Source organism: Scyliorhinus torazame, chromosome 1, assembly GCF_047496885.1.
Source record: "Scyliorhinus torazame isolate Kashiwa2021f chromosome 1, sScyTor2.1, whole genome shotgun sequence".
In the NCBI taxonomy this organism is placed as follows: Eukaryota; Metazoa; Chordata; class Chondrichthyes; order Carcharhiniformes; family Scyliorhinidae; genus Scyliorhinus; species Scyliorhinus torazame.
Window position 1 is genome coordinate 376,554,044 of NC_092707.1, and position 22,836 is coordinate 376,576,879.

The 22,836-nt window shown below is 49.2% G+C and overlaps 1 protein-coding gene across 1 annotated transcript in view; it reads left to right on the forward strand.

Moving 5' to 3' along the window:
* mtr (5-methyltetrahydrofolate-homocysteine methyltransferase) overlaps window positions 1-22,836 on the forward strand; it is a 216,812-nt gene that overhangs the window by 74,176 nt on the left and 119,800 nt on the right. The window contains exons 19-21 of the mRNA XM_072511770.1: window positions 4,451-4,540; window positions 4,736-4,888; window positions 8,003-8,110. Of these exons, the coding sequence (XP_072367871.1) occupies window positions 4,451-4,540; window positions 4,736-4,888; window positions 8,003-8,110 (351 nt within the window). The remainder of the gene's footprint in view (window positions 1-4,450; window positions 4,541-4,735; window positions 4,889-8,002; window positions 8,111-22,836) is intronic.

Consider the following 22,836-nt stretch of genomic DNA (forward strand, 5'->3'; position numbering starts at 1 on the left):
GTCTTGAGTGGGAGATCTGAAGCCGATGCCTTCAAAATCCGCACCGGGATCAAGCAAGGCTGTGTGATAGCCCCCAAACTATTTATATTCCACCTGACAGTGTCTATCTGCTTCATCCAAGATCAACTGCCCTCTGGTGTAAGTATTAAATACAATCTGGATGAAAAGATCTTTAACCTCAGTCCCCTCATTGCCAAAACTAAACTGACCACCATAGACATTCATGATCTACAGTTTGCAGATGACTGCAATGTTGTTGCCCACCCTGCCCCTTTTAATCTTTTCAATTCTGCATACAAGAAGGAGACTCCGCTTGTCCTTGAATGTTGCCCAAACAAAACTCATATGTAATCTCACACCTGGTCATCCAAAGATTCCTAGTGGAGTGGTGTAGCGACAACAATCTATCCCTCAATGCCAGCAAAACTAAAGAGCTGGTCATTGACTTCAGGAAGCAAAGTACTGTACACACCCCTGTCAGCATCAACGGAGCCGAGGTGGAGATGGTTAGCAGCTTCAAATTCCTAGGGTACACATCTCCAAAAATCTGGCCCATCCACGCCGACGCTACCACTAAGAAAACACAACAGCGCCTATACTTCCTCAGGAAACTAAAGAAATTTGGCATGTCTACATTAACTCTTACCAACTTTTACAGATGCACCATAGAAAGCATCCTATCTGGCTGCACCACAGCCTGGTATGGCAACTGCTCGGCCCAATACCGCAAGAAACTTCAAGAGAGGCCACCGTCAAAAGATGGGGGGACACTGACAGTCAGGGACCTATACACAGACGGTAGGATCGCAACAATGGACGAACTGACAAAGAAATTCCAGCTAGCCAGGAGGAACGAGCTAAGGTACCTGCAACTCAAACACTTCCTACGAAAGGAGACTAGGACATACCAACAACCGCCACGACAGACATTACTGGAAGAGTTACTGAACGCAAGCGTACTAGAGAAAGGAAACTGTAGCGACATATATGACCGACTGGTAGAAGGGGCCGACACCGTACTGGACACAACAAGAATGAAATGGGAGGAGGGCCTGGGGATCGAAATAGGGTGGGGACTCTGGAGCGAAGCACTGCAAAGGGTCAACTCCACCTCCACGTGCGCAAGACTCAGCCTGACGCAACTGAAGTGGTACATAGAGCTCACTTAACAAGAACCCCTATGAGTAGATTCTTCCCAGAGGTGGAGGATAGATGTGAACGGTGCCAAGGAGGCCCGGCCAACCATGCCCACATGTTCTGGTCTTGCCCTGACTTGTGGAGTACTGGACAGCCTTCTTCGAGGCAATGTCCAAAATGGTGGGGGTGAGGGTGGAGCCATGCCCGAAAGTGGCGGTCTTCGGGGTTTCAGACCAGCCAGATCTATTCCTGGGGAGGAGGGCAAATGCCCTTGCCTTTGCCTCCCTGATCGCCCGCCATAGAATCCTGTTTGGCTGGCGGTCAGCAGCACCACCCAAAGCTGCAGACTGGCTGTCCGACCTCTCGGAAGAGGGAAGAGACGGGGAACAATAGAGGAGAGCCAGGAAGGTTGGGGGGGGGGAGGCAGGGAAACGTTAACAAACTTGACATCCCAGGAACAGAGAAAAAGGAGAATACAGGCGGAAGACGGGAGGGCCGGCTGAAGCGGAAGTGAGCACGAGACAACGGCAGCCAAATCTGTCTGGGAGAAGCAAGGGACAACACCAGCACCAGACCCATTCGAGTATCGCCCTCCGTAATTGTCTCGCCGGCATCCAAATGTATATCTGCGCTCTTTCCTCCTCCTCCTCCTCCTCCTCCTCCTCCCCCCCCCCCCCAAAAGATGCTTACTTATGTGTGTAAACAATTGATTTTGTATTTCTCTCGTGTTGTCACCTTTTTTCTTTTATTTTCTTTCCCTTTGTGATTTGTGTGTGTGTGCCCTTCTCTTCTAAATACATATATATATATATATATATATATATATCATATCCTGTGTACATAACGGCAAATATACTTTGTTCAAAAACCCAATCAAAAACATTTATTAAAAAAAAAAGAAACTTCAGAGAGTCATGAACACAGCCCAGTCCATTACACAAACCTGCCTCCCATCCATTGACTCCATCTACACCTCCCGCTGCCTGGGGAAAGCGGGCAGCATAATCAAAGACCCCCTCCCACCCAGCTTACTCACTCTTCCAACTTCTTCCATCGGGCAGGAGATACAAAAGTCTGAAAACACGCAAGAACAGACTCACAAACCGCTTCTTCCCCGTTGTTACCAGACTCCTAAACGACCCTCTTATGGACTGACCTGATTACCACTACACTCCTGTATGCTTTATCCAATGCCGGTGTTGTGTAGTTACATTGTGTACCTTGTGCTGCCCTGTTATGTATTTTATTTTATTTTATTTTCATGAACTTAATGATCTGTTGAGCTGCTCGCAGAAAAATACTTTTCACCTTGGTACATGTGACAATAAACAAAATCCAATCCAATCCATTTCCTGTATATTGAAGGAGAGACTCTGGAAGGGGTTGAGCACTTCCCACACCTTGCCAGCCATCTCTTAAAAAGCCATCATTGATGAGGAGATCCAACACTGGATTAGCTACACCAGTCAGCTTTCTAGAAACTACAGCAGTGAGTATTTGACAACAAAGACCTCAAGTCAACAAAGGTTCTGCTGTACAGAGCAGTTGTCATTACCACATCTGTACTGCAGTGAGACCTGGACTTTGTATGAGTGACCAATTAGAACTCTAGAAATGTGTAGCAGTACTGCCGCCGCATATTCTAGATTCATTGGGAGGACCATCGAACAAGCACTGGTGACCTTCTTGAAGCCAGCTCCACAAATATTCAGGCGAAACTCCTGCAAAATCAACTACATTAGATTGGACACTGCGTCCTGATAATCGTCCCGAGCTAAATGGCCTAATTCTTTATGCCTCTCTCTTGCTAGGCCCCAGTTAAAAAACAGGCCGCCTGTTCAGTCACCAGCAATCTGAAATATTGTAGAAGTGGGGCTCAGGCATCTAATATGAAGCCTATCGTAGAAAATTGATTTGATCCCAATTTTCCATTGGCAGATTTGTCATCTTGTGTTAACTTAGTCCCAAAGAGACCCTGACAAATAAAGAGGGCATAATTGACATGGTTCAAACAGCAATTACTATACCAATAAAAGATAAGTTTATAAATATTTGTTTATTTTATGATGTGGAGATGCCAGCGTTGGACTGGGGTGGGGGGCACAGTAAGAAGTCTTACAACACCAGGTTAAAGTCCAACAGGTTTGTTTGGAATCACTAGCCTTTGAAGTGCAGCTCCTTCATCAGATGAGTCACCTGATAAAGGAGCTGCGCTCCGAAAGACTTCTTGTTTATTTTAGGTTCAGCATAAGTAGTTTTGAAACTAATTAAGTTTCTTTGGAAGTTTGTTTTATGGGCAAAATCATTGTCGATTTAAATTTTTTATTTATAATGTGAATTCCAGAGATTTTTAAAGTTCTTTTTATGACTTTCTCACATTACCAAAATATCCAGTAAACTACGTTTGGACTGCATTGCAAGCATCTACATGATTGCAAAGCAATTAGGAAAGAACAATAAGAGTTGGCCTTGTTAGCGTAGCCCATATCCCATGAAGGAATTTTAAAAGGATAAATAGCTTCCTAAAACTAATGACAAGTCAAAATCAGTTATTAGATTTGGAGAAAGAAAAATCTATTTGGAGGAGCTCAATAGCTTCAATCCTCAGTCTTAATTTCCAATGCTGGAATAAATTTATATCTTAGTGCTAATCAATGTTGTGTTTCCCCACTTTGCCTCTTGAGAGATTTAATCTAGGACATTTCCAACCTTTCTGAATTCAGGAGAGTTATGCCCTAGTTCCTGCATTTGGTACATTTAATTTTACTCAGTAAAACATAGACTGCAAGGGCGGCACAGTTGTTAACACTGCTGCCTCACGGAGCCGAGGATCCGGGTTCGATCCCGGTCCCGGGTCACTGTCTGTGGAGCTAGCACATTCTCCCCTTGTTTGCGTGGGTCTCACCCACACAACCCAAAGATAATAATAATCTTTATTTTCACAAGTAGGCTTACATTAACACTGCAGTGAAGTTACTGTAAAAAGCCCCTAGTCGCCACATTCCGACGCTTGTTCGGGTACACAGAGGGAGTATTCGTAGGTGCATTGGCCATGCTAAATTGCCCCTTAATTGGAATTTTAAAAAAATCATAGACTGCAGTCTTACGTATATCCTATAGATGCTGATACACTGACCGAAAACCTCCAACAGCGCCCGCGCTGGAATTCTCCAGCTCCGCTGAAAGTGAATGGAGTTTTGGCTGGATCGCTAAATTCTTCGTTCTCACTTGCAGCGCAGTAACAATGGATGAGGTTAAAGAATCCTGCCCAATGTGTCTTGATAACCTGTACTGTGGCTCGTTGTGCTTTCAGAATCATGCCACGGGTGGGAAGAAAGTGATACATACTGATGAATGGCGGGATAGTCCTGTTGAGGAACGTCTTGTATATGCCCTAATGAAGGTAAATGCTTGCATGTGTGTGGGATTGTGGTTTGCTGGCCTCGATTGGATGTGAACATTTTGGGATTTCTGGTGCCAGTGAAAGGTATTGTATAAACTTGTTTTCTTTACTTTTCCCCCTTCCTGCTTTCCCTCATATTGTGTTTTTTATGTTTGTCTTTGCCGAATGAGTTCAAATCTTGTCACTGTTCTTCAGGGTGTAGAAAAATATGTGGTACAAGATACAGCTGAAGCAAGAGCCAATCAGGAGAAGTACCCTAGGCCTCTGCATATAATTGAAGGACCCCTGATGAATGGAATGAAAGTTGTGGGCGAATTGTTTGGAGCAGGAAAAATGTTTCTTCCACAGGTAAGACTGGAATAAGCTACTTCACTCTGCAAAGAACCAAGTGGATGGTGGAGGCAGAGACCCTTATAATGTTAAGAAGTATTTAGATGACCATGTGCGATGCCAGGCATACAAGGCTATAGGCCAAGTGGCGGAAAATGGTATTAGAATAGTTAGGTGGTTGTTTTTGACCAGTGCAGATATGATGGGCCAAAGGTCTGTTTCTGTGCTATAAACATCTATGACTATATATTTGCAATGCCATATGGGTTTACTTCCCTTTTAATATTCAATCTTGGGATGCGAATAGGGGTGTTAACACTTCACCTTGGTGTCTCTGGATAAGTATGATGTGGAGATGCCGGCATTGGGCTGGGGTGGGCACAGTAAGAGGTCTGACAACACAAGGTTAAAGTCCAACAGGTTTGTCTTGATTCACTAGCTTTCGGAGCGCAGTTCCTTCTTCAGGTGAGTGACGAGTGGGTTCCAGAAACACATATATAAACAAAGTCAATGATGCAACACTAGTATCATGTTGGGCAGCACGGTAGCACAAGTGGATAGCACTGTGGCTTCACAGCACCAGGGTCCCAGGTTCGATTCCCCGCTGGGTCACTGTCTGTGCGGAGTCTGCACGTTCTCCCCGGGTCTGCGTGGGTTTCCTCCGGGTGCTCTGGTTTCCTCCCACAGTCCAAAGACGTGCAGGTTAGGTGGATTGGCCATGATAAATTGCCCTTAGTCACCAAAAAGGTTGATGGGGTTATTGGGTCACGGGGATAGGGTGGAAGTGAGGGCTTAAGTGGGTCGGTGCAGACTCGATGGGTCGAATGGCCTCCTGCACTGTATGTTCTATGTTCTAAAAAAAAATGAAAGTGCAGCTGTGATTCCTGTTTATTTTTCAATGCCTGCCAATTTTCCTGCCAAAGGCATTTTTTAAGAAAGATTGAAGGGATGATTACCTCGTTCATATGGTGAGGGAAGGTGGCCAGAATTTAAAAAGGTGCTATTACAGCGAGGAAGGCAGCCAGGGGGTTTGGGTCTTCCGAACCTGATGTATTATTACTGGGCGGCAAATGTGGAGAAGGTGCGGAGCTGGGTCAGAACGGAGGAGTGTTTGGGTAGAGGGTCGGGATTGAAAGCGGTAGCGACAGCGCCGCTCCCGATGGCCCCGGGGGGTACTCAGGGAGTCCGGTAGTAATAGCTTCATTGAGAATTTGGCGGCAGTTTCGATAGCACTTTGGGTTGGGGGCAGGGTCAAGGGAAATGCAGATTCGGGGGAACCATAGATTTGAGCCAGGGAAGTGGGATGGAAATTTTTGGAGATGGGAGGAGAAAGGAATTAGGACACTGATGCACGATCAATTAAACTCGAAGACGAGGTTGTATCATAACTGAGGGCTTTAATAGACTGGATCTGTTCCCCAGCAGCTTTGGTACAGAATGAGGGCTGCTGGGACGGCATCTGTTCTTATACCCCGCCTGTCAGGGCGGAGCCACATACCAACATCCAATGGCAAGCTGCTAGGCTTACCCAATGGTCTACAGCCTCTCGGGTACAGCAATACCTGATACTACCACAGACACTAAAAGATTTATTTCTTGGGGGTCGTTTGCGGATTGAAGGAGCTGGGAGCGAAGTATGGGCTGGAGCAGGAGGAAATATTTAAATACATGCAGGTTCGTGACTTTGCCAGAAAGGAGGTACAAAGCTTCCCAGTAGAGCTGGCTTCCACATTGCTGGATGATGTGCTGACGACAGGGGGACTGGAGAAGGGGGTAGTATCGGTGGTTTACGGGGCTATTTTGGAGGAGGAGAAGGCGCCGCTAGAAGGGATAAAGGCAAAGTGGGAGGAAAAGTTGGGAGAGGGTATGGAGAAGGGGTTTTGGTGTGAGGTGTTCCAGGGAATGAACGCCTCCACCTCGTGTGCGAGGTTGGGGCTGATACAGCTAAAGATGGTGTATTGAGCGCACCTTACAAGGGCAAGGATGAGCCGGCTCTTTGAGGGTGTAGAAGATGTGTCTGAACGTTGCGGGGGGACCCCGCAAACCACGTTCATATGTTTTGGTCCTGTCCAAAGCTGGAAGATTACTGGAAGGAAGTGTTTAGGGTAATCTCTAAAGTGGTGCACGTGAAACTGGAACCGGGCCCTTGCGAGGCCATATTCGGGGTGTCGGACCAGCCGGGGTTGGAAACGGGTGCAGAGGCAGATGTTGTAGCCTTTGCCTCGTTGATCGGCTGAAGGCGTATCCTGTTAGGGTGGAGATCAACCTCTCCACCCTTTCCCTCTGGCGTGGCGGGGGGACCTGCTGGAATTCTTAATACTTGAAAAGGTCAAATTTGAACTGAGGGCAAGGATGGAGGAGTTCTCCAATTCATGGGCGTTATTCGTTATGCACTTTCGAGAATTGGATCACATCGAACATTAGGGGGGTTGGGGGCTGGAGGGTTGGGGGGAGGGGGACTGTCTGTTAATGGTGACTATGAGTGATTCCTGATTCCTTTTTGTCATTTGTTCATGTTAACATGCGGGCAAATGTTTGGGGTTTGGTGGGAGGATGGGATCGTTGTTATTGATATGGGGATTGACATTACATTCGTTACTGATCATTGTTTATTGTTGGATGTAAATTTGGGAGAAAATGTGAAAAAGGAGGAGAATAAAAAATATTTATTTAAAAAAAAAAAATAACACACTCTGAATAACACACAAATGACTACACCAAGGTACCCGTTCCCCTGGAACCATACCCCAGTTGAAGAACCCTGCCTCAGAGGGAAGGGTGAGAAAATTAGCAAAAACAAAAGCATGATCTTGCATCTCATGCAAAGATTAAATTTGAACAGTTAATTCTTAGTTTATTTAGATGCAATATGTCTTGACAATTGTAACCATTTTCCAAACTAGTTCCTTCCTTTGTTTTGGTCCTCTTTTTAAAAAAGTAGTCAAATCAAGGTTCCTTGAACAAGAGATTCCAAATTTCAAAACCCAGCTGTAATTCATTGCAAAGCAAAATCTGTGGTTTAATAAGGGGCAGCTTTCAACCAGAAAGATGTGAAGATTTTGAAATATCCAACTTGAGGCATTTTACACACATTGTTCCAAGATTTGTAAATAGAATCCATTTTGTCATCAGGTTGTTAAATCTGCTCGCGTAATGAAGAAAGCTGTTGGTTACCTTATCCCTTTCATGGAGAAGGAAAGAGAGGAAAGGTTGGCGCAGTCAGACAATTCCGAAGAAATTGTAAGTTATCGCATCCATAACTGGGATTGGGGGGCTTTTATGGCTTCCATTTAAATTTGAGTTCTCAGGAAGAGTCGTATGGACTCGAAACATTAACTCTGTTTCTCTCTACACTGATGCTGCCAGACCTGCTGAGTTTATCCAACTTTTTCTGACCTTTCAGATTTTCAGTACCCGCAGTATTTTGTTTAAAATTGAGTTTGGTTATACCACTTTCATTTCTTTGTGCAACGCATTCTTATTTTTAAAGCAAAATGCTGCAGATGCTGAAAATGTGAAACTAAAACAGAAGCTGCATCAAGCTGAATCATTGCAGCGGGGTAAGGGAGGTGGAATGGAATTGAGTGGTCTGCTTGTTCCTGCCCCCGCCATCTCAGCTTGGTAAATCAAGTGTGGACAGTCAGCTAGCAGCCACCCGGCGGGAATGCGGCCAATTAGCAGAGCGAGGAGTTGGGAGGGCTTTATGCATAATTGGGAGTCTAGGCTGGGACACATACAGAGAGGGCTTAAGCCATGAGCAGAAAGTCGGTCACGACTACAAATTTAAAGACCCCCTGCTCTTTAAATCTGTCTTTATTTCTTTTGAGAGGCTCAGGCAAGTCAATAGATTAAATGAGAAATCATGCCGTGTTGCCAGGAGCAGAATTTGCTGCTTTTTCTTCCGCTATTGTGTTGCCTCATCATACCGCTGAAAAGCAATCCCAAGCTTTCCCCGATCCGATGTGTGAAGAATTGCACACAAGTGGGTATTTAACAAATTTAATAGCTTGTTAATTGGTAATTTCAGGATGGAGGGCAGGCTTCCGATTTTGGCGCCTGTTTGCCTTCTATAATTTCTGAGATTGGTGCGATTATGTCATATTGCTGACCCCACGTCATCATGCCATATTTTACATTGGGGGGTAGCAGCCCGCCCAATTTGGTACTCTGAAATCCAGCCCGTTAACTTTGTTTCTCCATAAATGTTGCCTGGCCTAAGTATTCCAGCATTTTCTGCTTATATCTTTTTTTTTTACAAATATATTTTATTAAAGTTTTTCGATCAAACAAAATTTTCCCATTTTACAACTTTGTAATAATATATACATTGATCGTTTAAAAAAGAAAATATGCTAACTAACGGCAACTGCCAACAACAAAATAAGAAACAACAGAAATAGTAACTAAAATAGTAACTTCGTAACATCTAATATAAATAACTAATATATAAACACCTAAAACCCCTGAGGACCCAAATGAGCCCCCTCCCCCCTGGGTTGCTGCTGCTACCTTTCCTATTTTCCCTTATCGCTCTGCGAGATAGTCGAGGAACGGTTGCCACCGCCTGGTGAACCCTTGAGCCGAACCTCTTAGTGCGTACTTTATCCGCTCCAATTTTATGAACCCCGCCATGTCATTGATCCAGGCCTCCACACCCGGGGGCTTAGCTTCTTTACACATAAGTAGAATCCTTCGACGGGCTACTAGGGACGCAAAGGCAAAAACATCGGCCTCTCTCGCCTCCTCCACTCCCGGCTCATCTGCAACCCCAAATATAGCCAACCCCCCAGCCTGGTTCGACCCGGACCCCCACCACCTTTGAAATCACTTTTGCCACACCCACCCAGAACCCATGCAATACCGTACATGACCAAAAAATGTGGGTGTGGTTCGCCGGGCTTCCCGCGCATCTCCCGCACCTATCCTCCACTCCAAAAAATCTACTCAGCCTTGCTCCAGTCATATGCGCCCTGTGTAGAACCTTGAATTGTATCAGGCTGAGCCTGGCACACGAGGACGAAGAGTTTACCCTACTTAGGGCATCTGCCCACAGCCCCTCCTCAATCTCTTCCCCCAGCTCCTCCTCCCATTTTCCCTTCAGCTCCTCTACCATCGTCTCCCCCTCGTCTCTCATTTCCCTACATATATCTGACACCCTACCATCACCCACCCATGCCCCCAAAATCACTCTGTCCTGGATCTCTTGCGCCGGGAGCTGCGGAAATTCCCTCACCTGTTGCCTCACAAATGCCCTCACTTGCATATAGCGAAATGCATTCCCAGGTGGCAACCCATATTTTTCTGTCAGTGCTCCCGAACGTCCCGTCTAAGAACAAGTCCTTCAATTTCGCAATTCCTGCTCGCTGCCAAGATATAAATCCCCCATCTATCCTTCCCGGGACGAACCTATGGTTGTTCCTTATCGGGGACCACACTGAGACACCCGTCACTCCCTTATGTCGTCTCCACTGCCCCCAAATTTTCAGAGTTGCCACCACCACTGGGTTTGTGGTGTATTTTTTCGGGGAGAACGGTAACGGCGCCGTCGCCAGTGCTTTTAGACTAGTTCCCCGACAGGACGCCATCGCCAGTCTTTTCCACGCTGCTCCTTCCCCTTCCCTCATCCACTTACATATCATTGACACATTGGGGGCCCAATAATAATCACTTAGACTCGGCAGTGCCAGTCCCCCTCTGTCCCTACTGCGCTGCAGGAACCCCCTCTTTACTCTTGGGTCTTTCCAGCCCACACAAAGCTCATAATACTCTTGTCCACCTTCTTAAAAAAGGCCTTTGTAATCAGTACAGGGAGGCACTGGAACACAAAAAGAAACCTCGGAAGGACCACCATTTTAACCGCCTGCACCCTGCCCACCAATGACAGGGGCGCCATGTCCCACCTCCTAAAGTCCTCTTCCATCTGCTCTACCAGCCGTGCCAAGTTAAGCTTATGCAAGGTTCCCCAGTTCCTGGCCACCTGGATCCCTAAATACCGGAAATCCCTTGTTACCCTCCTCAACGGTAAATCGTCTATTCCCCTGCCCTGTTCCCTGGGGTGCATCACAAACAGTTCACTCTTCCCCATATTCAATTTATATCCTGAAAATTCTCCAAACTCCCTGAGTGTCTGCATTATCTCAGGCATCCCCTCCACTGGGTCCGCGACATACAACAACAAATCATCCGCGTATAATGACACCCGATGCTCTTCTCCTCCTCTAAGTACCCCCCTCCACTTCCTAGAGCCCCTCAGCGCTATGGCCAGTGGCTCAATTGCCAACGCAAACAGTAACGGGGACAGGGGACATCCCTGTCTTGTACCCCCATATAGTCGGAGGTGGTCAGATCGTTGCCTATTTGTAATCACACTTGCCACCGGGGCCCTGTACAGGAGCTGAACCCCTCTCCAAATCCAAATCTCCTCAGTACTTCCCACAGGTAGTCCCACTCCACTCTATCAAATGCTTTCTCTGCATCCATCGCCACCAGTATCTCCGCCTCCCCCTCCGGTGGGGGCATCATCATCACCCCCAGCAGCCTCCGTATATTAGCATTCAATTGCCTCCCTTTAACAAACCCCGTTTGATCATCATGCACTACCCCAGGGACACAGTCCTCTATCCGCGTCGCCATCACCTTGGCCAAATGCTTGGCATCTACGTTCAAGAGGGAGATAGGCCTGTATGACCCGCACTGCAGCGGGTCTTTGTCTCTTTTCAGGATCAGCGATGTCGTCGCCTCCGACATCGTCGGGGGTAGTGTCCCCCTTTCCCTAGCCTCATTAAAGGTTCTCGTCAGAAGTGGGGCCAGCAGGTCCACGTATTTCCTATAGAACTCCACCGGGAACCCATCCGGTCCTGGGGCCTTCCCTGCCTGCCTGCATGTTCCCAATTCCTTTTACCACCTCCTCCACCTCAATCTGCGCTCCCAGTCCTGTCATCTCCTGTTCCTCAACCTTCGGGAACTCCAGCTGGTCTAGGAAACGCATCATTCCCTCTTTCCCTTCCGGGGGTTGAGCCTTATATAGCCTCTCGTAAAATACCTTAAACACCCCGTTCACCCTCTCCGCTCCCCATTCCATCTTTCCCTCCTCGTCTCTAACCCCTCCGATCTCTCTCGCCGCCCCCCTCTTCCTAAGTTGTTGGGCCAGCAGCCGGCTCGCCTTCTCTCCATATTCATTCTGCACTTCCTGTGCCTTCCTCCATTGTGCCTCCGCCTTACCCGTGGTCAACAAGTCAAAAGTCCGTGTGCAAGCTCCGTCTTTCCCTGTATAGCCCTTCATCTGGAGCCTCCGCATATTGCCTATCCACCCTTAAAATCTCCCTCAACAATCTCTCCCTTTCTTTACCCTCTTGTTTCCCCTTATGGGCCCTTATGGAGATCAGCTCCCCTCTAACCACCGCCTTCAGCGCCTCCCAGACCACTCCCACCTGGACCTCGCCGTCATCATTAATCTCTAGGTACCTTTCAATACATCCCCTCACCCTTACACATACCCCCTCGTCCGCCAACAGTCCCATATCTAATCTCCAGAGTGGGCGCTGTTCCTTTTCCTCTCCTACTTCCAGATCTACCCAATGTGGGGCATGATCTGAAATGGCTATAGCCGAATACTCCGTTCCTGCCACCTTCGGGATCAGCGCCCTTCCCAGGACAAAGAAGTCTATCCGGGAGTATACTTTATGGACGTGGGAGAAGAAGGAAAACTCTTTACTCCTTGGCCTAGTAAATCTCCAGGGATCCACTCCTCCCATCTGCTCCATAAAGCCCTTAAGCACCTTGGCCGCTGCCGGCCTCCTCCCGGTCCTAGATCTGGACCGATCCAGCCCTGGGTCCAGCACCGTGTTGAAGTCCCCCCTCATTACCAACTTTCCCATCTCCAGGTCTGGGATGCGCCCCAACATACGCTTCATAAAGTTCACGTCATCCCAGTTCGGGGCATATACATTCACCAGCACCACCGCCTCACCTTGCAATCTGCCACTCACCATCATGTATCTACCCCCACTGTCCGCCACTATGGTCTTCGCCTCAAACAATACCCGTTTCCCCACCAGTATTGCTACCCCTCTATTTTTCTCATCCAAGCCCGAGTGGAATACCTGTCCCACCCATCCTTTTCTTAATCTGACCTGATCCGCCAGTTTCAGGTGCGTCTCCTGAAGCATGACCACGTCTGCCTTTAGCTTCTTTAGGTGCGCAAGTACCCTTGCCCTCTTAATCGGCCCGTTCAACCCTCTCACGTTCCACGTGATCAACTGGGTTGGGGGGCTCTTTACCCCCCCCCCCCCCCCCCCTCGTCGACTAGCCATCCCCTTTTTTAGACCAGCTCCTCACCCGGTTCCCACGCACCCGCTTATCCCCCCGACGGCGCCCTCCCGTCCCGACCATCCCATCCCGTAACAGCTCCCCCTTCCCCTAGCAGCAGCAACCCAGTTAAACCCCCCCCCCCGCTAGATCCCTCTCAAGCTTAGTTGCTCCCCCCATATTGCTTCCGGAAGTCAGCAAACTCTGGCTGACCTCGGCTTCCCCCGTTTACCCTTAGCCTCCCATTATGTGAGGCCCCCTCCTTCCTGCCACAATTTCCATAGCGGGGGAACAAAGCCCGCGCTTCCCTCTCGGCCCCACCCCTGATGGCGCAGCTCCCTCTCTCCTTCTCCCTCCCCTTCCCCACCAGCGCCCACATTTCTTCGTGTGTCCCCCCTTCGAGTGGAAAGAAAATTTTCCCCCATCTGATTCACAGTCCCTTACCACCACCTCACTACTTCATTTCAAACACACTTTCTCCAATCTAGTCCAACTTCTCCTCTTCAATAAATGTCCACGCCTCTTCTGCCGTCTCGAAGTAGTGGTGTTTACCCTGGTATGTAACCCACAGTCTTGCCGGCTGCAACATTCCGAACTTCACTTTCCTCTTGTGGAGCACCGCCTTGGCCCGATTGAAACTCGCCCTCCTTCTCGCCACCTCCGCACTCCAATCCTTTTTTTAAAAATATATTTTATTGAAATTTTTTTCCCCTGAGCGACATTGTTCCCGCTTACAAAACAAACGAAACGATAACAATAACAAAACAGAAATGTTAACTTTTTAACAATAATAATAATAATACACAAGTAACGAAACCTCATTCTCAATTGACCTATATTCAACTAAACCTCCCCCCCCCCCCCCCCCCCCCCCCCCCCCTCCCCCTGGGTTGCTGCTGCTGGTCATCTGTCTTCCCTCTAACCTTTCCCTAGGTAGTCGAGAAATGGCTGCCACCGCCTGGTGAACCCTTGAGCCGATCCTCTCAGGGCAAACTTTATCTGCTCCAGTTTAATAAACCCCGCCATATCATTTACCCAGGCCTCCAGTCCGGGGGGTTTCGCCTCCTTCCACATGAGTAGGATCCTGTGCCGGTCTACGAGGGACGCAAAGGCCACGACATGTCCCACCTCTTAAAGTCCTCCTCCATTTGTTCTACCAGCCGTGTCAGATTAAGTCTGTGCAAGGTTCCCCAGCTCCTAGCGATCTGAATCCCCAGGTATCGGAAGTTTCTTTCCACTTTCCTCAGCGGTAAGCCTTCTATCTCTCTACTCTGGTCCCCTGGATGTATCACATATAATTCACTCTTCCCCATGTTTAACCTATACCCCGAAAATTCCCCGAACCTCCTCAGAATTCGCATAACCTCTATCATCCCCCCCGCTGGGTCCGACCCGTATAACAATAGGTCATCCGCGTATAACGAGACTCGGTGTTCTTCTCTCCCTCTAGTCACCCCTCTCCATTTCCTGGAGTCTCTCAACGCCATGGCCAGAGGTTCGATTGCCAATGCAAACAACAATGGAGACAGCGGGCATCCCTGTCTTGTTCCCCTATATAATCTATGTCGACCTGTAACTACGCTTGCCGTTGGTGCCCCATAAAGTAGCCTAACCCAGCGAATAAACCCTTTCCCAAACCCAAACCTCCTTAACACTTCCCATAAACACTCCCACTCCACCCTCCTATCAAATGCCTTCTCTGCGTCCATTGCCGCCACTGTCTCTCCTCCCCTTCCACTGAGGGCATCATTATCACCCCTAATAGTCGTCGCACGTTAACATTCAGTTGTCTCCCTTTTACGAACCCAGTCTGGTCTTCGTGCACCACCCCTGGGACACAGTCCTCTATCCTCGATGCCAGCACCTTTGCCAGCAATTTGGCGTCCACGTTCAATAGTGAACTAGGTCTATAGGACCCGCACTGCAACGGATCTTTGTCCCTCTTCAAAATTAGCGATATCGTCGCCTCCGACATCGTCGGGGGTAGAGTCCCCCCTTCCCTGGCCTCATTGAACGTCCTCGCCAACAACGGGGCCAACAAGTCCACATATTTTCTGTAGTATTCCACCGGGAACCCGTCTGGCCCCGGGGCCTTCCCTGCTTGCATGCTTCCCAGTCCCTTAATAACCTCATCCACCTCAATCGGTGCCCCCAGGCCTTCCACCTCCTGCTCCTCCACTTTCGGGAACCTCAATTGGTCCAGGAACTGCCGCATCCCCTCCTCTCCCTCTGGGGGCTGAGACCTATACAGTTCCTCATAAAAGGTCTTAAACACCTCGTTTATCTTTCCTGCCCTTCGCTCAGTGTCTCCCCTTTCATCCCTAATTCCTCCTATCTCCCTCGCAGCTGCCCTCTTTCGCAGTTGGTGCGCCAACAGGCGACTAGCCTTTTCCCCATATTCATACCTCCTCCCCTGTGCCTTCCTCCACAGTACCTCCGCCTTTCTGGTGGTCAGAAGGTCAAACTCGGTCTGGAGTCGTCTCCTCTCCCTGTACAGCTCTTCCTCCGAGGTCTCTGCAAATTCCCTGTCCACCCTTTAGATCTCCCCCAGTAGTCTATCCCTTTCCTTGGCCTCTGTTTTCCTTTTGTAGGCCCCAATAGAAATCAGCTCTCCTCTGACCACCGCTTTTAGTGCTTCCCAGACCACTCCCACAGGGACCTCGCCGTCGTCATTGACCTCCAGGTATCTCTCAATACACCCCCTCACTCTTGCACACACTCCCTCAACTGCCATCAGTCCCACATCTAATCGCCAGAGTGTTCTCTGCTCCCTGTCCTCTCCTACTTCCAGGTCCACCCAATGTGGGGCATGGTCCGAAACCGCTATGGCTGAGTATTCAGCTTCTTCCACCCTAGAGATCAACGACCTTCCTAAAACAAAAAAATCTATCCGGGAGTACACTTTATGGACGTGGGAGAAGAAGGAATACTCCCTAGCCCTGGGTCTAAGAAATCGCCATGGATCCACTCCCCCCATTTGGTCCATAAACCCCTTAAGTACCTTGGCCGCTGCCGGCCTTCTTCCGGTCCTTGAGCTGGATCTATCTAGCCCCGGGTCCAGCACCGTGTTGAAGTCCCCTCCTAAAATCAAATTTCCTGCCTCCAGGTCCGGAATATGCCCCAGCATCCGTCTCATGAACCCCGCATCGTCCCAATTTGGGGCATACACATTAACCAACACGACCTCCATTCCCTCCAGCCTACCACTCACCGTTACATATCTACCTCCACTGTCTGCTACGATGTTCTTTGCTTCAAATGCTACCCGTTTCCCCACCAAAATGGCCACCCCTCTGTTCTTTGTGTCCAGTCCTGAGTGGAACACCTGTCCCACCCATCCTTTCCTTAGCCTAACTTGGTCCGCCACCTTTAGGTGCGTCTCTTGGAGCATAGCCACGTCTGCCCTTAGTCCTTTCAAATGCGCGAGCGCTCGGGCCCTTTTTATCGGTCCATTCAGGCCTCTCACGTTCCACGTGATCAGCCTCACTGGAGGGCGCCCCTCCCGTGTCGACTAGCCATTACCTTCTCTAGGCCAGTCCCATATCCCGCCTCCGCGCTCCCGCTCGCTCCCCCAGCGTCGCACTCCGCCCCCGACCACCCATTCTTTAGCCATTTCCTTTTGGATTTCCGCAGCAGCAACCCAGTTGTCGTCGTCTCTCCCCCCCCCCCCCCCCCCCCCCCCCCCCCCTGCTAGATCCCTATCTAGCTTGATTGCTCCCCCATATCACTTCCGTAAGTCAGCTGACTTCAACTGACTCCGGCTACTCCTGCTCACTCCTCGGCCCCCCCGGTGTGAGGGAACTCCCATCCGCCTTGCACCTGTTTTCCCGCCTTATTCTTTCTGGCGCGGGAACATCCCTTTACCTAACCCGCCTCTTATGGCGCAGCTCCCTTTCCCCTCCCCCTCCCCTTCCCTATTCTTCGACTATGTCCCGCCTTTCCCCCCTCACCGGCGCCCACATTTCCCCAGTGTCCCCCCCCCTTCCCTGTTTACTTCTCGATTCACTTTCACCATAACATTAACAAAAACAATAACAATAACAATTCCCTGCAGCGTCAGTTCCGGTCCAGTTTCTCTTCATTGATGAAGGACCATGCTTCCTCCGCCGTCTCAAAATAATAGTGTCTCTCCTGATACGTGACCCATAGTCTTGCCGGCTGCAGCATCCCGAACTTCACCTTCCTTTTGTGCAAAACCTCTTTGGCTCGGTTAAAGCTCGCCCTCCTTCTCGCCACCTCCGCACTCCAGTCCTGGTATATCCTTACCACAGCATTCTCCCATCTGCTACTCCGCACCTTTTTAGCCCATCTCAGGACCTCTTCTCTGTCCTTAAGGCGGTAGAATCGCACGATTATCGCCCTCGGTGGTTCTCCCGCTTTTGGTCTGCTCGCCGGGATCCGATTTGCCCATTCCACCTCCATGGGGCCCGCAGGGGCCTCAGCACCCATCAGTGAGCTCAGCATCTTACTTGCGTACGCTCCACAGTCCACTCCTTCCACGCCCTCAGGGAGACCTAGTATCCTAAGGTTCTTCCTTTGCGCTCCATTTTCAAGGGCCTCAATCCTGTCAGCACACTTTTTATGAAGTGCCTCGTGCGTCTGAGTCTTAACCGCCAGGCCCAGGACCTAGTCCTCAATACCTGATACCTTCTGCTCCATCACGCGAAGCTCAGTCTCCTGGGTCTTTAAAGTCTCTTTAAGCCCCTCAATTGCCTGTAACATCGGGGTCATTACCTCCTTCTTCAGCAGATCCACGCACCGTCACACCACCTCGTCCTGCTCAGGCCCCCATGTCATCTGCGATCCCTCCGCCGCCATTTTGTTCCACTCCCTCTGACCTTCTGGTTGCAGATTCTTCGGGCTGCAGCCGCCGCCGCCGGTTTATCCTCCGTCGTTCGGGGGGGGACTCCCTTCCCACGCACCTCCCACCGGGTTTTTCGGCCGGCAAAGTCCCCGTTGAGGCTCTTAAAAGAGCCCGAAGGTCCGTCGGAGCTGGAGCCACCGAAACGTGCGGCTAGCTCATCCTCGCCGCAACCGGAAGTCTCCGCACTCCAATCCTGATACACGCGGATCACCGCGTTCTCCCACCTGCTGCTCCATGTCTTTTTCGCCCATCTCAGAACCATCTCCCTGTCCTTGTAGCGGTGGAACCTCACCACTATTGCTCGAGGTATTTCTCCTGCCTTTGGTCTTCTCACGAGGACTCGATACGCTCCCTCCACTGCCAGGGGGCCCGTCGGGGCCTCAGCTCCCATTAAGGTATGGAGCATCGTGCTCACATACGCCCCAATGTCGGCTCCCTCTGCCCCTTCGGGAAGACCCAAGATTCTTAAGTTCTTCCTCCTCGAGCTATTTTCCAGGGCTTCCAGTCTCTCCATACACCTCTTATGCAGTGCCTCATGCGTCTCCGTCTTCACCACCAAGCCCTGTATCTCGTCTTCATTTTCGGCAGCTTTTGCCTTCACTCCACGGAACTCCATCTCTTGGGTCTTCTGCGCCTCCTTTAACCCCTCAATCGCCTGCAGCATCGGCGCCAGCACCTCCTTCTTGAGCTCCTCCACACATCGCCGGAGGAACTCCTGCTGTTCCAGGCCCCATACCAACTGGCCTCCCTCCACCGCCATCTTGCTTCTCACTTCCCTTCTTTGCCGCTGCTCCAGAGGATCCTCCGCAATCTGGCCACTATTATCTCTTCTGTCCATTCACACCGGGGGGGACTCCCTTCTATGTCGCCTCACAGTGGGTTTAGCCTTCGAAAATTGCCGTTGGGGCTCCCGATAAGAGCCCAAAAGTCTGTTAAAACGGGAGGTGCCGAAACGTGCGACTTAGCTGGTCATCGCCACACCCGCAAGTCCTTCTGCTTATACCTTTTATCAAATGTTGTCTAACTTTAAAATGCCAATGAGTTCAGCCAACATTCTCTGGTCAAGACAGAAGGCTCGGGCTGGTAACATGTTCACAAACCCTGGTAATAATTTGGTGAGAGAAGACAGCAAATTGTCTCATTCTATGGATTCAGAGAATCAGAATTGTGCAGCATAGGGGACTAGGGGCTTTTCACAGTAACTTCATTTGAAGCCTACTTGTGACAATAAGCGATTTGCATTTCATTCATTTCATTTCATTCATAGGAGGAGGAGGCCATTCCGTCCATCACATTTGTGCTGTCTCTCTTGAAGACCAATCCAGCTAGTCCAACTCTCTAGCTCTATCCTCATAACCGTCGGGCGGCACGGTAGCTCAGTAGTTAGCACCGTTGTTTCACAGCTCCAGGGTCCCATGTTTGATTCCCGGTTTGGGTCATTATCTGTGCGGAGTCTGCACGTTCTCCCCGTGTCTGCTTGGGTTTCCTCCCACAGTCACAGATGTGCAGGTTAGGTGGATTGGCCATGTTAAATTGCCCTTAGTGTCCAAAAAGGTTAGGTGGAGTTACTGGGTTACGGGGATGGGGTGGAAGTGTGGGGTTCAGAATGGTGCTCTTTCCAAGGGCCAGTGCAGACTCGATGGGCACTGTAAATTCTATGATTCTGTGAACCTTCCACCATTTTCTCCAAGTATTTATCCAATTCTTTTTAAAAAGTTGCTGTTTAATATGTTTCCATCATCCTGTTAGGCAGTAAATTCCAATTTCTAACCACTCATTTCCTTCTGTTTAAGCAATACCAATGTAACATTTGTAACTGAACTACAAAAAATGAATTGTTTATGAAATACTTCATAACGTTTTAGAACTGAAAAGCTATTATATAAAAGCAGTTTTATCTTTCTTTACTCTGTCATTTGACTGAGATAGGAAACTCCATGTTTGAGGAGTTACACATACAAATCTATCCTGCTTTGCTTCTTTTGTGTTTTTAGATTTATAAGCCTGTAAAAATGACTGGGTACAATGCATGTAACATAGACAACAAAAACAGAAAATACTGGACGGATCTGTTTTTTCCTCACCATTGCCCCCCCCCCCTCCCCCACTCCACTTGGGCCATCTGTTCCGAGTTGCCTTTTGACACACTGCTTATCTTTGTTCTGCCATTCACACATTCTGATCTCTTTATGTGCCACTATCAGCACCCTTCTTAGCCTTAATCACCGCCATTTACATAGTCAGAGGCATGGGTAGAGGGGTCAATTACTAGGAGGCATAGGTTTAAGGTGCGAGGGGCAAGGTTTAGAGTAGATGTACAAGGCAAGTTTTTTTACACAGAGGGTAGTGGGTGCCTGGAACTCGCTGCCGGAGGAAGTGGTGGAAGCAGGGACGATAGTGACATTTAAGGGGCATCTTGACAAATACATGAATAGGATGGGAATAGAGGGATAGGGACCCAGGAAGTGTAGAAGATTGTTGTTTAGACGGGCAGCATGGTCAGCGCAGGCTTGGAGGGCCGAAGGGCCTGTTCCTATGCTGTACTTTTCTTTGTTCTTTGTACATTCCCTTTGTCTTCTGTCCTCGACATCTTTGTCAATCTCCACCTATCGCTGGGCCCCTATTCAGCCCCACCGTTCCACACCCCCTCTCCACTACAGTATAAATCTGACCCCATTTCCAGTTCTCTCCAGCTTTGACAAAGAATCATCCAGACTCGAAACATTAGCTCCCTTCTCCCTCCACAGATGCTGTCGGACCTGCTGAGATTGTCCAATATTTTCTGTTTTTGTTTCAGATTCCAGCATCCGCAGTAATTTGCTTTTATTTTTGCATGTAACATACATTTTTTGTGAGGCCTTAGACTCAGTGGGCACAGTTTGGATTAACAAGTCAATTGGCTTTTGCCTTTCTTTCACTTCAGACTGTAGGCTTGAGGGGTTGAATGACCTACTTCTGTTCCTATGTTCATACATATCAGTTCTAAATTAAAGGCTAATGACTGTACCTGAGGGAAGATTGAACTAGTGAAGAATCAGGAACTAAAACCTGGAATGAGAAAAATATTAGAAGAATCAGAAAGAATGGGCATAAATAGAGCAAAACTCACTTGAGTATAAGATAAGAGACTTCCGGTGATGGCGGGCGGGACGCGGCCGCACAATGGAGAGCCCCCGCTCGGGAACGGCAATTTCGGGGCTTTAAGCCCGGTCCCAGGGTCCGCGGAGGCGGCAGAAGAAGGGAGAATGCACGGAGGAGGCACTGAGAAAGCACAGGAGGAAAAAAAGAACAAAGAAAAATGTCGAGGGTGAGCAGAAAAACGGCCGAAAAAAAACCAGCTGGAGGTCCGTCGGGGAGTGGAAAGGTCACCGCGGGGTCACCAGGAAAAATGGAGGCTGGAGCACCAGGGAAGGCCGCACTGCTTACGGCTGAAGAAATAACCAAGGTGATGGCTGCGGAATTTGAAAAGCAGTTGGCGCAGATTGCGAAATGCAATGAGACAGTGAGGAAGGAGATGAGGGAGGCTTTGAGTGTGCTGGTGGAGGAGGCGGTTTCCCCGGTGAGGACGGAGGTGGTGAGCACAGTGGCGGAGGTGCGAGAGCAAGGGGAGGCGCTGAAGGAAGTGGAGGAGACGTTATTGCAGCACGGTGATCAACTTGCCTCGATGGGGAAGGAGATGCGGAAGATGATGGACATTAACAAGGATCTGCGAGGAAAAATGGAAGACCTGGAGAACAGATCCAGGCGACAGAATTTGACGATTGTGGGGCTCCCCGAAGGAGTTGAAGGACTGAGGCCGACTGAGTATTTTGCCGCGATGCTGGCGAAACTATTGGGGGAGGGGGAGGATCTCTCCCGATATGAACTGGATCGGGCTTATCGGTCGTGGAGATTAAGGGTGACTACGGGTAATCCCTGATTTATTTTTGTCATTTGTTTATGTAAACATGCGGGTTGAGGTTTGGGGGTTGGTGGCTAGATGGGATCGTTGTTGTTATTATGGGGACTGACATATCTTGCTGATTATTGTTTATTGTTGATGGATGTAAATGTGGGAGAAAATGTGGAAATGGAGGAGAATTTTAAAAAAAATTTAAAATTAAATCAAAAGTAAATCCAATAAAGAATTCAGGAGGAACTTCATGAGCTAAAGAATGGTTAGATTATGGAACTTGAAAAAAAATTAATGTACAAGCCGTGGGTGTTGCTGGTTCAGCCAGCATTTATTGCCCACCCCTAGTTGTCCTTGAGAAGGTGGTGGTGAGCTGCTTTCTTGAACCACCGCAGTCCCTAAGGTGTGGGAACACCCACAGTGCTGCTAGGGAGGGAATTCCAGGGTTTTGACCCAGCGACAGTGAAGGAATAGCGATATGTTTCCAAGTCAGGATGGTGAGTGACTTGGAGGAGAACCTCCAGCTGGTGGGGTTCCCAGGTATCTGCTGCTCTTGGACTTCCGGTTGCGGCCATGCCTAGATAGGTTGCACGTTCGGCAGCTCCCGCTGGGAACGGACTTTAGGGCTCTCCAGAGGGGCCCCAACGGCACTTGTTCGACGGTTCCCAGTGTGGGGAGGTGACAGCAGGGTCCCCCCGATAGTATATGGATTAGACCAGGAGTGGAGCAGTAAAAAAAGGCATCTTGGAGCAGCGAAAAGTGAGAGGGAGAAAAAGCAAGATGGCGGCGGGTGGAGATCAAGCAGCATGGTCGCAGGAGCAGCAGGAGTTTCTTAAACGCTGCTTTGAGGAGCTGAAGACAGAAATGCTGGCGCCAATGAAGGCGGTGATCGAGAAGTTAGTG